Genomic DNA, 13,220 nt, shown 5'->3' on the forward strand with positions numbered 1-13,220 from the left:
TCGGTGGACAGCCCCAAAGAAGGATCGGGAAGGGGAAGGACCCCGAGTGGAGGCGGGGCCCGCGCCACAGCCCTGGCGGAAGGGGCGGGGCCTACTCCCGACGTAATCCCAGCGGCAGCGTGGGAGGCGGGGCTAGAAATGAGATTGACAGGGCGGAGTTCTGGGAGGGCGCTCTGGTGCCGCGGAGTTAGCGGCTTAGCCTGGACTCTGTTTCGGGGCGGGGAGGGGCGGGGGGCGGGAGGCGGGGAGAGGGGGGCGGACTGGGGTCCTGGGCTCCGATGTCTGAAGGAGGAGGACGGGGACAGGACTCTGGGGCTGAGGCAGCACCGCCTTTGGGCTTGTTCCCCGGTTTTTAGATCGCCAAAGACCTGGGGGCTGGCTTTCATGGTAGGGTTGGCGATCTAAGGCGTGATGGTAAAACGTTTTTGTGGGGTTTTTTAAATATTTTATACATTTTTTACAGAGAGGAAGGGAGAGGAATAGAGAGTTAGAAACATCGATGAGAGAGAAACAACAATCAGCTGCCTCCTGCACACCCCCTACTGGGGATGTGCCCGCAACCAAGGTATGTTTTGTTTTTTGTTTAGTTTTGTTTTTCCAAAGATGAAAAAGGGAACTTTAATATATCAACCCACACACCGGAGGTCGCCGTGGTCAACAGTTTGGTGCGGACTCTTTATGACACACACACACACACCACACACGCACACACACCACACACGCACACACATACACACACGCGCACACACGTACGTGCACACACACATGTGAGCAGAACACACGTTGTTTAGCTGGTTCCCCTCGTTTTCTGGGGTTTTTCCCTTCCTTCTGGCTGGGAGATTCCTCCCGTGAAGTCTGTAGTCCGAAGTGAAAGGAAGAGACGCGAACTCCTCCCTTAGGAAAAACGAGGCGTTTCCTACCCGGACCACACGCCACCCCCGAGTGAAGCCAGGGCTTCGCTGTGGCCCCGAGGCTGGGAGTGAGGTGCCCCCCGAGGCTGGGAGTGAGGTGCCCCCCGAGGCTGGGAGTGAGGTGCCCCCGAGGCTGGGAGTGAGGTGCCCCCGAGGCTGGGAGTGAGGTGCCGCGGTCCCCTAATCCTCCTCCCTCCCCTCCCTCGCCCAGGCCCCTCGGGCACGCTGGTTCCCCGGCCTTCTTAGGACCTGCCAAGCACACAGTTGCGCTCCAGGACCTTTGCATTTGCTGTTCCCTCTGCCTGGAACTCTTTCCCGCGATCTAACTCCATTTGCTCTCTTCCTCTCTTGAGCCATGATTCCGCTCAGGTGTCACCTTAGCTGAGAGGCCCCCCCAGCCCCCCTTCTCTTTACAGAACAGACCGGTCTCCCTTACACTCCTTTGTTTCTCTTCATAGCACGGATCCCCCAACACATCCAACTCTTTGTGGTCCTATTATTTTGCCTCCCAGATGAAATGTCAGTTCCGTAAAGACAAGGATTTGCGTCCAGTGTGATCACTGTTGTAGATCCGGTGTCTGGCACATAGTTACAAATCAGCCTGCGTTAAAAAAAAAACAAACCAAAAACAAAACAAAAAAAAACAAATTTGACCCCTGGCCGGGTAGCTCAGTTGATTGGAGCATTGTCCTGTACACCGAAAGGTTGCAGGTTCAATCCCTGGTCAGGGCACATACAAGCAGCAAGCAATGAATGCATAAATAAGTGGAACAACAAATCTCTCTCTCTCTCTCTCTCTCTCTCTCTCTCTCTCTCTCTCTCTCTCTCTCCTCCATCTCCCTTCCACTTTCTCTCTCTGAAAAGCAATGGAAAAAAAATCCTCGTTGGTCTAATTCTTGGCTGGCCTTGTGCCTCGAGTCTCTTTGTCATGATTCCCTCCCCTACCTTCTACCCTTAAGTCCCATCCTTCTACCCCACAGGGCCCAAGGTGCTGGGGTCCAGCCCCAGCGGGTCTAGGGGTTCCCCAAGGTGTGGGCGGAGTCAGCGAAGAATGAAGGACACTGGAGTCAGTGTTCAGGTGATCATCATAGCCAGGTTCTTCTTTTTATTGTCATCCAACATCTGTATTATACTATTTTGTCCCAATCCTATCCATTCTATACAAAAGGCCAGGGGGCATCCCATCTCCATTCAAAGGTTACTCTATTGCTCCACTAAGCTACAAGGAAGTAACTGAAGGAGGTTACTCCAAGCAAAGATCAAAGAGACCAACCACCCCTCTGGGGAAACAACCTTTCTCAGGGAGGTGGTCCTGTTAAGAGGGGAGCAAACATATTAAGAACAATATGCCATATATGCCAGGTCCCTTGAAACATCCCTGCAGGGACTGCCTCAAGCAGCCAGGGTGGATCGGCTTCCAGCACCAAGGGACGACCTCAGGAGGTAGGGCAGTACCACAGAACACTGACAAGGCACTAACTAAGCCAAAAGCATATTCTGGCCAAAAGTACAGATTTAAAAATGCCAATTTTTAACAAGAGTCGTGGTGGGTGTGAGGGCCGGAGAGCAGGGTCATCAGCCCCGTGGCAGGGAGCTGTGGGAGCAGGAAGGAGGGCCATTCCCATGTCCTAAGTCCAGATGGCCTGGGGTGCCAGGATGAACCAGAAATTCACGTAGTTCATGTAGGAAATGAAACCTGAGGGAGGAAGAAAGCAGAGGGGGTGAGGTGTAGAGTTCATCAGCCCCACCTGGACCCCAGTCCTCTCCCCATGCCCAATGATACCCCGGACCCTGTCCCCATATCCATCCCTAGACCCAACCTCAACCCCATTCCCTGCACTGTCCGAATCCATTTCCAAATTCAATCCCGTCCCCAGTTCCATCTCATTCCCTACTCTGTCCCCAGCCCCTTCACCTGCTTTTTCCTCAACCCTCCACCTTCAAACCCAAACCTATCCCATCCCTACCCTGCCCCCAATAATCCATTTCCTAACCCTAACCCAACCCCATCCTCATCCCCAACTCTTTCCCGGGCCGTCCCCCATCGGTATCACGGAACCCTGTCCAAACCCAACCCCATCCCAGCTCAGACCAATCGCCAGGAAGGAGAAGATGCCAGTCCACGCCAGGTAGAAGCTACGCCCCAGACTGTCGGTCATGCCTTCCTGCAGGAACTCATGGGCCTGCAGCAGGTAGAACAGGACACCCAATGCCATGCTGGTCCCTGCAGGAGTACAGGTGTGAGGAGGCTGGGCAGCAGGTGTGTGAAGACCTGTGCCCCTGGCTGTGTAACTGCGTGGCTCTTGCCCATTATTTCCTCACTTCCTTTGCCCCCCTGTATCTCTGCTCACAAGCAGGATAAGAGGCTCCTGACAATGTCATAGCAGAGGACATCGGAAGTGCAAGTCTTGGTCTTTCTGTGGGCCACGGGGTGTCTAAAACCACAGGCTTTGGGGCCAACTGACTGGAACGCTTGTCTGGCCTCTGCCTCCCACCATCGGGACACACTCCATCTCCCTGAGCCTCATTCCCCCCATCTGTAAAGTGGGCATAATTGCAGGAACCGTCTCCTTGGTTGTCAGGAGAAGAGTTATTGAGGTTGGCCCATTTCCTGGCACACAGGGAGCCCTCAAGAATCAAGCCAGATTAACATCACTGTACTGGGTCTTTAATTTGGGGTTTCTGAGGTAGTGGATAAGGAACTCTGTCATTCTGGATATTTTAGCTGTATTTTTTAATGACATGAATTAAAGATGATTTGTGAAAAGGAAAAGTTTTTGTTTTCAGGTAGTGAATGGAGTACTGGGTAATTTTTATTTATAAATTTTTGAGAGAGAGAGAGAGAGAGAGAGAGAGAGAGAGAATGGAGAGGGAGAAAGAGAGAATGGAGAGCGAGGAAGACAGAAAGAGAACATCGATTAGTTGTTCCTCTTATTTATACATTCATTGGTTGATTCTTGTATGTGTCCTGATTGAGGATAAAACTCACATCCTTGCTGTATCAGAACGACGCTCTAACCCAGTGGTCAGCAAACTGCGGCTCGCGAGCCACATGCGGCTCTTGGGCCCCTTGAGTGTGGCTCTTCCACAAAATACCATGTGCGGGCGCGCACGTACAGTGCGATTGAAACTTCGTGGCCCGTGCACAGAAGTCGGTATTTTGTGGAAGAGCCACACTTCGTTGAATTTTTTAAAAAGTGGGGAAATCTGTAGGATTGGTTGCAAAGGACAATGGAGAGGTACATGTTTCTTTTACAGGTAATGCAAGTTCGTTACCCTCTCACATAAATATTTCACTGAGGTTATGCAGGTAAAAGATAACGATGAGGAATGTTGGGTTCATCTCCTCCCAGTATCAGGATCTGTATCTCTGGAATTTTGGAGAGATTATACTGACTTTGAAAGCTGTTCTTTTCCCAGATGCACAAACACAGTGAACAGTGTGTGCTCAAGATAAAGGTGAACATACCCTATACACCTCAGGACGTGACTTCCTGCAATAACCCATCTGTTGGGAGTATTTTTTGATCAGAACATCCCATGTGGTTACTTTCAGTGAGTGAGTTTGTCAGACTTGCCAAATAGTTATATTCTTGCTCGTATTTCTTCTCATTGTATCTCCCTCTTGAGTCTCGCCTAGCCCCACGCTCCACCCTTCCCCCGTTTTGCAGAAATTCTGCAGCCATTGGTTCACTGCACCCAGGAAGTGAAGACCCCTCCTGGAACAAAGTATAGAAGCCACGTCTCCCAGACGCCCCTCTCTCAGACCCAGAAGTCCACACCCGTCCTGCTTAGGACCCACAGTCAAGGGACCAGCTCCCTCCTAATTCTGGACCCCAAAGTCTAGACCACCATGAAGGTCCTTCCTTTCGAGACTTTGGAGTTCAGGTAGCCGCTCATATTCTTCTTCACAGTGGAGAACGTGGGGTTCAGCTCAGAAAGGCAATGTGACTCGCCAGGAAGCAGCACAGCCCGGGTTCAGGTCCCTGCCTGTCTGACTCTCATTTCTCAGAAAACACGGAGAGGCTGTGAAAAGCCACCCAGGGCCTCATGGGCTATACTGAGGACCAGGTTCTATGCTGTGACTTGGGCAGGGACACCCACTTTTCCAACGTCAATGCTGAAGCTGGCATTGTCCTCAACGAACACTCACCAAGCTCACTTCCTGGTATGAAAATGAACTTGGCCACAGAAATGGAGAGATTGGTCGGATGATCCACGTGGCATCCATATAGTGAGCGCCCCCTGGACCCCAGCCCTGTGGGAGGAAGAGAGGCCTTCAGCTACTGGCGAGTTGTTGCCCCAAATCGATTCCCAACACACTGAAAATCTCCTGACCTCCACAGGGTGCAGCCCTGACATCCTGGAGAAGTAGGGGTGTAGCCTAGGGAGGCCTAGCTTGTCATACATAGTAAAGTTCACTGGCCCTAGCTGGTTAGGCTCAGTGGATAGAGCCTCGGCCTGTGGACTGAAGGGTCCCGGGATTGATTCCAGTCAAGAGCACATGCCTGGGTTGCAGGCTTGATCCCCAGTAGAGGGCATGCAGGAGGCAGCCGATTCATGATTCTCTCTCATCAATGCTGTTTCTCTCTCTCCCTCCCTCTCCCTTCCTCTTTGAAATCAATAAAAATATTTTTTTAAAAATAAAGTCCACTGTATCAAGTCCTCCCACCGTGACCCCGCCAAAAAAAAAAACTGTTGTGAAGATTAAATGAGATGTGAGCATATAACTTCTGGCTTATAAAGGTGCCAGATAAGTGTTTTCACCTCAATTCTATAGCTCACAGGCTAAAAAGAAAGGTAAATTCACTTTCAGCCGTTAATTCAACATTTACTGACGAGGATCTGACAGACCCCAAATGCCGTACTGTATGAGTCCCTATCTTTTTTAAAAAAATATATTTTATTGATTTTTTTACAGAGAGGAAGGGAGAAGGATAGAGAGTTAGAAACATCGATAAGAGAGAAACATCGATCAGCTGCCTCCTGCACACTCCCTACTGGGGATGTGCCCACAACCAAGGTACATGCTCTTGACCGGAATCGAACCTGGGACCCTTCAGTCCGCAGGCTGATGCTCTATCCACTGAGCCAAACCGGTTAGAGCTATGAGTCCCTATCTTAATGCAGCCGCATGGGAGGTGGGGGAAATAGACAATGAACAAAAGCATAGAAAACAAAACATGACACAGGGTTGAAACAGGAATTTTAGGGGTAAATAGAACAGGTTTAGGAAATTTTTGAAATGAAGGGGACCATGGAGGAAGCACAGGGCTGCAGAGCAGCAGAAGGTATATTTCCATAGATTAGGGGAAGCTGAAAAGCTGCAACAGGCACATTTCCATAGAATGAGGGAGCTGGGAACAGCAAATCTTTACAAAATAAAGCGAAGCAAGGGCTTCATCCAGAAGAAGAAGAAAGCCCAAAGGGAATAGGAAAATAGGGAAGGAGTTGGGGGAGAGAACCTCACATGTCCCACGTGGGCCAGGAGTTACTATAGTAACCAGTCTAAGGGAATAGTGACCATCAGAGGGGATATCAAGGCACCAGGATCTGCTGCCTTTATAAGCCATAGAGAAAAGGAACTCAGTGGGACCCTTTCCTCCTCCCTACGTGAGAGTCCATTCTGTGGGACTCTTTCTCTCTCCCCACTTGGGAGTCTACATATTCTTCAATAAACCTCCACCTTTGCTATACCACTTTCTCTCCGTGCATTCATTCTTCGATTCCGGCGGACAAAAAAATCGAGTTCCAGTCCAAAAATTCCATTTCAGAGTTAAGTGCTATAATGAAATATCGCGGATGGTAAGAAGAGCTTGTCCGTGGAGAAAGGGAAAGGTTTGTTGGTTAATTTGGATTCCACATGGAAATTCAGCTCAGAATTAGTTTTGGAATTGATAGTTTGTGATCTAGACTAGCTCTGAAATTGGGACAGGACGTCGAGTTCTACCTAAAAAGACTCTGGCAGTGGGGCAACAGCAACACAGAAACTTTAAACCAGGAAGGAAACCTGCAGGTGACATGAGATGAAGGGGCTCCATGGAGCATTAACTAACCAGCTCAGCAACCGCATCAAAGACACTGCCCATCACCATCACTTTGTCTCCGTTTGTCCATCCCCAGAGCTATGGCTCTATCCCCCGCCACTTCCCTCCCCAGTTCCGGGAGGGCTGCCTCCCTTCCAGAATTTATACCCAGAAGGGACCCTGTCTAACAGAGTCAAGAAGAACTCTTCTTCTGCCTCACTTTGGGAAGAGGAGAGCAGTTGCCTGAAGTAACCCAGGGGTCTTCCCCTGCCTCCTCATTGGCCAACATTGTATCACATGTTTATTTAGAAACCAATCCCTGGACAGCAGACAACCCCCCTGACCCCCTTGGTGCAGTAAAGCTCAATTGTGGTCACATGAGCACAGCAGGTTGTCCAAACAAAATCAAGGTTCTGACAAGTAGCAGAAGAAGTGCATGCTGGGTAGGCAACAACAATGTCTATGATGGGTCAACTTGTGGGACCGAGGTAGAATTGGATTAAAGATCTGAATTGAGATAACACATGGACTCACACTAAGGAATGAAGCATATTTGGGGGTCTGAGTTAGAAGTGAAGGGTCAATTCCACTGTTAGGAATCAGCCATCTAGTAGTCATCTGACAATGGTTCCTGTGTTACTCCATGCAAATGCTAAAGTCCTACCTCGGTCTTCAATCCCCGTGTCTTCCAAATCCTGTGAGGCCTCTCAACCCATCCCCCACCCTTGTCTCTCTGATTTATTCAGCTCCAATAAAAAAGTCTTCCCTGCTAGAACATTCTAGGTCTCCCTCCTCTTCTCACCTGCCTGTCACTCTGCCCATGACTCACTGCTCCCAAGTAGCTACATGAATCCATCTACACCTCTTACAAGATTTTGTGCGAATGTCCTCTTCACCTGGGGTCTTTCCAACCACCTTTCCCAACATTATAACTGCAGGGGTGGCTGAGATCAAAGGGAACCAATAATTCCCTAGGCCTCCTCTGGTCTTATTTTTCTCCATAGCACTCACTGCCACGTAAAAAACAACAACCTATAAATGTGAGGTTCTTATTTCCTTACTTAAGTCTCCACCCAGTGGAATGAGGGGCTTTGTGCCTGAATTTTGTTGTTTTGTGGAAGCTGTGCCCTCAGAGGCCAGAGCAGATTCTGGCTCACAGTCAATGCTCAGTAGATACTTCAGGAATGAATACAATGAGCAAAGATGAAGTGCAAAGAAATTCATCCCACCATCATTGTAATGAAAGAGATTCAAAGGCACTTCAATGTGAAAGAGTGAAATAAGTCAGAAGACAGCTATAGTATAGAATAACGGTAGGAGTAATCATTCTAAGAGAGGAAATTGTCCAAGATTTTCTAAATTTATTTTTAATTGGTTTGTTGTTGTTGTTAATCCTCACCCAAGGATGTTTTTTCGTAGATTTTTAGGGAGAGTGGAAGAGAGAGGGAAAGACAGAAACATCGATGTGAGAAAGTGTTACGGCCAAAGTAGATCCTGACTTTGGGGGTGGGGGGGCTGAAAGGATTGAGAAAAGACAGGCAACAGAATGAAAGCTGGGTCTCGGTGGGACGCTGCTCCTTGATGAGGAGATGCCAGCGTCCACACGCCGTGTCTTTATTTTATAGCAGATGCCACGAGGCAAAGTAGGGGCGTGATCACGTTGTTTACAGCATTCTCGTGAGTTTCAACCTCACTTAACTACATGCACCTGAACTCTATCCCAAGGCACGTGGGGCTACGTGTTCGGACCATAGGTTCAAGCTCACAACCACGGCCGTTGGCTCTGATTGTGCTGGGAGGGCCCTGCCCTCCAGCTGGGACTTGCACGTGGCAATGAGAGGACCCTGTCCTTCCATTAGTCCGAGGCCTGAACCTGGCCAAAACACTGTAACCGCGCCCCACAAGAGGGACACATCGATTGGTTGCCTCTTGCACCAGCACCAATCAGGGCCCGGGCTGGGGAGGAGCCTAAAACCAAGGTATATGCCCTTTACCGGAATTAAACCCAGGACCCTTTGATCTGCTGGCCAAAGGGCATTCCACTGAGCTGCCTAGGGCTTCTAAAGACTTTTTATAGAGTAAATAAAATGTCCCATTGCATAACGTTCAGACTTTTTTGTTAGAAATTCATACGATGTATAGAAATCAAAGTATAATAAGTGAAAAACAGTGCATATTTAGTAGGTGGAGTTAGGAAAGCCTTCCTCTAGATCCATACCCCAATATTAGGGTTGGGTTCAGGCCTAAAGACACGTCTGGGATTCAGCCTGACAAGTTCCCACAAGCCGCTCAGAGTCACGGGATAAGGTCTAGGCCACCCCTGAGAGGGGCTGAGGGCAAGAAAAGTGGCCACAGAGGAGGACCCAGGGCACAGTCCATCCTTGACTCCTGGTCCTGCCCCTCAACGCTAGTTCCTGGTCACACCCTTCGTAGATGCCACCAGGGAGCTGGGACGTGCTGGAGCCAAGGCCCTGACCTGGCCTCAGGAATGAGGGTGGAGGTAGAGTGCGGGCATATGGGTTTAGCAGCCTCCGGGATCCAGATAAGAGCAAATGCAGGTAAGGTAACCCCAGAGCTGGGTTCGCTGAACTCCAGGACCCTGAGAGTTGGAGAGGGGCGGGTGGCTATAAGAGGGCCACTCTGCACAGGGCTGGACACGGTTGAATCCCAACCCAGACTGAAGACCAGACCAGACCAGACCCCTGCAGGTGAGAGGAAATCCCATGGGGGGTGGGGCAGGTGCATCTGGAGGGACAGCTGGCTCTTGCTCTTGAGGGCAGAGCAGTAGAGGCCCAATATCCGGTTGTGAGAAGGAGGGGCTGGAGGTCTGCAGTTTTGGGTCTTTTACCTAAAAGGAACTTGGGACATAGAATTAAAATGGGGAGGGAGAGAAAGCCCGATAATTAAGTGCTCTGCATGGAAGGCTGTCTCTGGCCTGGACTTGTGGGTCTAGAGGGAGCAGGTGGGTGTAGACTGGGGCTCCTGGGTCTGAGCAAATAGAAGGGACCTGGAGACCAGGAGTCCTGGTTCCTGAACTTTCTGTCTTTCCAGCCTCAGCACAGAAGGCCCTTCCTCTGTGGCAGCCACAGAGGCTCAGAGAGGACACATGGCAGTTCCGCTGCTCCCACCCGTGCTGCTCCTACTGCTGTCCTTCGCCCTGGGATCTGCTGGACAAGCAGGTGAGGACCAGCCTGGGAGTCCTGCCCTTACCTCTGGGCCACACAGTCCCCCACCTCCCCTCTCCAGGGCCCCCTCTCCAAGGAGCCCCTGAGTCAGGACCCTCCCCTGCAGCAGCCTCCTCCCATGGAGACTTGCCCCCTGGCCTGTGGCCCCTTTCTTCCTGCTCCCTCCTGACTCCTAGGCTCTGGGTGGCCTCCAGGCTGCTTCCCGCCCTCAGTGTCTCTCTCATCAGAAGCTGGGGTTGCCTCCAGATCAGCTGCCGCCCTGGGTTTTTTGATCAGCCTCCCTCCGTCTCTCTCCATCTCTGTCTGCAGCTGTGTCTGCCCTGGGCTCCGTGTCTGCCTCTGCCCTTCTCCATGCCTCTCTGTCTGTCCCTCTCTCTATCACTGTCTCTGGGCATCCATCCCCTGAGACCTGCTACCCACACTTTTCCCAGGTCTCCATCCAGCCCAGGATACCGGGGAGAGGATCTTTAATGGAGTTGTATGTCCAAGAGGCTCCCATCCCTGGCAGGTGGCCCTGTATAACAACAATAAGTTCCAATGTGCAGGCGTGCTGGTCAACCAGCAGTGGGTGCTCACCGTTGCCCACTGTCACCAGAGGTATGGGACAGGGCAGCCAGTGCCACTCTATGTCTCTCTCTGGGTCCTTCCCTGTCTCTCTCTCTCTCTCTCTCTCTCTCTCTCTCTCTCTCTCTCTCTCTCTCGGCTTCTGTCCTCCTAACTCTGGGTCTGTGTACCCTTCTCTAAATCACAGTGTCTCCCTTTGAACGTTACTTTTTTTTTTTTAAGTAAGTATATTGTGCAAATGGGTAGTGATCTTCTGGTTGATGGAAATGTCCAGAGGATCAGGGCCACACAGTCCTTCATCCACCACCGGTATATCAACCACACCGATAATCATGACATCATGCTGGTGAAGCTGCGCAGTCCGGCCACGCTCTCGCCCACTGTGAGCACCATCGACCTGCCGTCCAGCTGCAAGGACCCTGGGACAAGCTGTACTGTGTCTGGCTGGGGCGTCAGCCCCGGGGATAGAGGTGAGGCTGCCCCTGCGACCCCAGTCACCAAGGTCCCAGCTCCCTTCTTCCTCAGGCCGCAGGCACAGGGGACAGACCCAAGGTTCCAGACGCCGCCCCGCCCCCCAAAAAACCTCCGTTCTCAGATCCAGGAAGCCAGACCCCCAGGCCCTGCACCGTCAGATCAGGAAGCCTGACCTTTAGACATACCTCCCCACAGGCCTCCATCCCGTAGACCCAGGAGTTTGGAACCCCAGTCACCACCTCACGGAGAGCCAAGTGTTAAGGCTCCCAGACGCTTCCACCCTCAAACTCAGGAGTCTTGGCCTTCAGGCACCTTCTCCCTCAGAGGAAAGGAGACCTGGTCCCCAGTTCCCCTCTACCCCGGAGGTGTCCCTCAATGACAGCACCTTGTCCCTCCCTTGGTAGATGCCATCAGGGATGGTGGGGCTGGAACGTGCAGGGGGCCAACCCCCTGGCCTGGCCTCAGGAATGAGGGGGGAGGTAGAGTGCGGGCATATGGGTTTATCTGCCTCCAGGTTCCAGATCAGAGCAAATTCAGGGAAGGTAACCCCAGAGCTGGGTTCACCTGAACTCCAGGACCCTGAGAGTTGGAGCAGGGCGGGTGTGCTATAAGGGGCCACTCTGCACAGTACGTTATAACCCAGGTGTTCAGATACAGGTCCCTTCCTTCCAAAGACCCAGAAATCCAAGAGATAGGACCCTTTTCATAACCATCGTATTGGGTCACCCAGCTCCTCCTCCTTCCATGTCGAGGGTCCCCATTCCTTTACATCAGCACCCACAGGTCCATAAGACCCAGCCTCTGACTGCCCCACCCCCTCCAACATCTGCAACAGCAACAAATCAATCCGACCTCATGTGCTCGAATGTCAACATCATCTCCTACCGGGAATGCAAGCAGTCGTACTGGATCCTGTTGAAAAAATACATGCTCTGTGCGGCTCCACCCCCCGACGGGCTCTCAAACAGCTGCAAAGTGAGTCCCCTCCTCCCCTGCCCTGGGTTCGGCTTCTTCTCAGCCCAGGCCTGTCTCTCCCTCCATGCAGTGTCTGGGTTCCTGACCCTGGTGCTGAGCCTTCCCTCACACCTTACCAGCCCCACTGTCCTGGCTCTGTCTACTCAGTTCTCTGCCTTGGTCAGGGTGGGAGCCCCCCGGGGGCCTGCGGGGCCTTGGGGATGGGCACAAAGCTGAAGGATAGAAAGTGGGGGTGGGAATGGGGCTGGGACTATGGGGAGGGCAGTGAGGCACTGGCTACAAGCACAAGCTTTAAGGGCATACCAACAGCTCAGTGACCAGGAAATATCATATTCCCATGAAATATTTAAAAAATAATCCATGGCCGAAACCGGTTTGACTCAGTGGATAGAGCATCGGCCTGCGGACTGAAGGGTCCCAAGTTCGATTCTGGTCAGGGGCATATACCTTGGTTGCGGGCACATACCCACTAGGAGGTGTGCAGGAGGCAGCTGATCAGTTTCTCTCTCATCGATGTTTCTACCTCTCTGTCTCTCTTTCTTCGCTTCTGTAAAAAAATCAATAAAATATATTTAAAATAAAATAATACATGATTAGCAATGCATCAGAATTTTCAACAAAAGAAGCAACCAGAATGGGCTGCATTTCCCATTTGCTTCGGGCTTCTATGTGATTCAGAGCAGCACTGTAATGACCTGGTCTTTATCTAAAACTGGAATACCACCCTAGCCAGTTTGGCTCAGTGGATCGAGCATAGACCTGCAGACTGGAGGGTCCCAGGTTCCATTCCAGTCAAGGCCACATGCCCAGGTAGCAGGCTTAATGCCCATTATGGGGCGTGCAGGAGGCGGCCAATCAATGGTTCTCTCTCACTGATATTTCTATCTCTCTCTCCCTCTCTCTTCCTTTCTGAAATAAAGAAAAAAAATTAAAAATAACACAACAGAAACTGGAAAGCAGGTTGCTCATGGATTTTTTTCATATTAAATTTGACTTTTAATATGCCTTAAAATGTTTGTTTGCAGTCACTGAGATGTGCCTGAGGCTCATGCCCTGGCTTCTAAGTCTGTGTATCTGGTTCTAAT

At 51.1% G+C, this 13,220-nt stretch overlaps 1 protein-coding gene across 1 annotated transcript in view; it reads left to right on the plus strand.

Annotated features, from left to right (window-relative positions):
- The first annotated feature begins 9,991 nt into the window (after positions 1-9,991).
- The window catches only part of LOC132216308 (kallikrein-7-like), a 10,777-nt gene continuing 7,548 nt past the window's right edge, over positions 9,992-13,220 (plus strand). The window contains exons 1-3 of the mRNA XM_059665475.1: positions 9,992-10,116; positions 10,566-10,719; positions 10,909-11,156. Of these exons, the coding sequence (XP_059521458.1) occupies positions 10,044-10,116; positions 10,566-10,719; positions 10,909-11,156 (475 nt within the window). The 5' untranslated portion in view covers positions 9,992-10,043. The remainder of the gene's footprint in view (positions 10,117-10,565; positions 10,720-10,908; positions 11,157-13,220) is intronic.

The sequence above is a fragment of the Myotis daubentonii genome, chromosome 15 (assembly GCF_963259705.1).
Source record: "Myotis daubentonii chromosome 15, mMyoDau2.1, whole genome shotgun sequence".
NCBI classification, from domain to species: Eukaryota; Metazoa; Chordata; class Mammalia; order Chiroptera; family Vespertilionidae; genus Myotis; species Myotis daubentonii.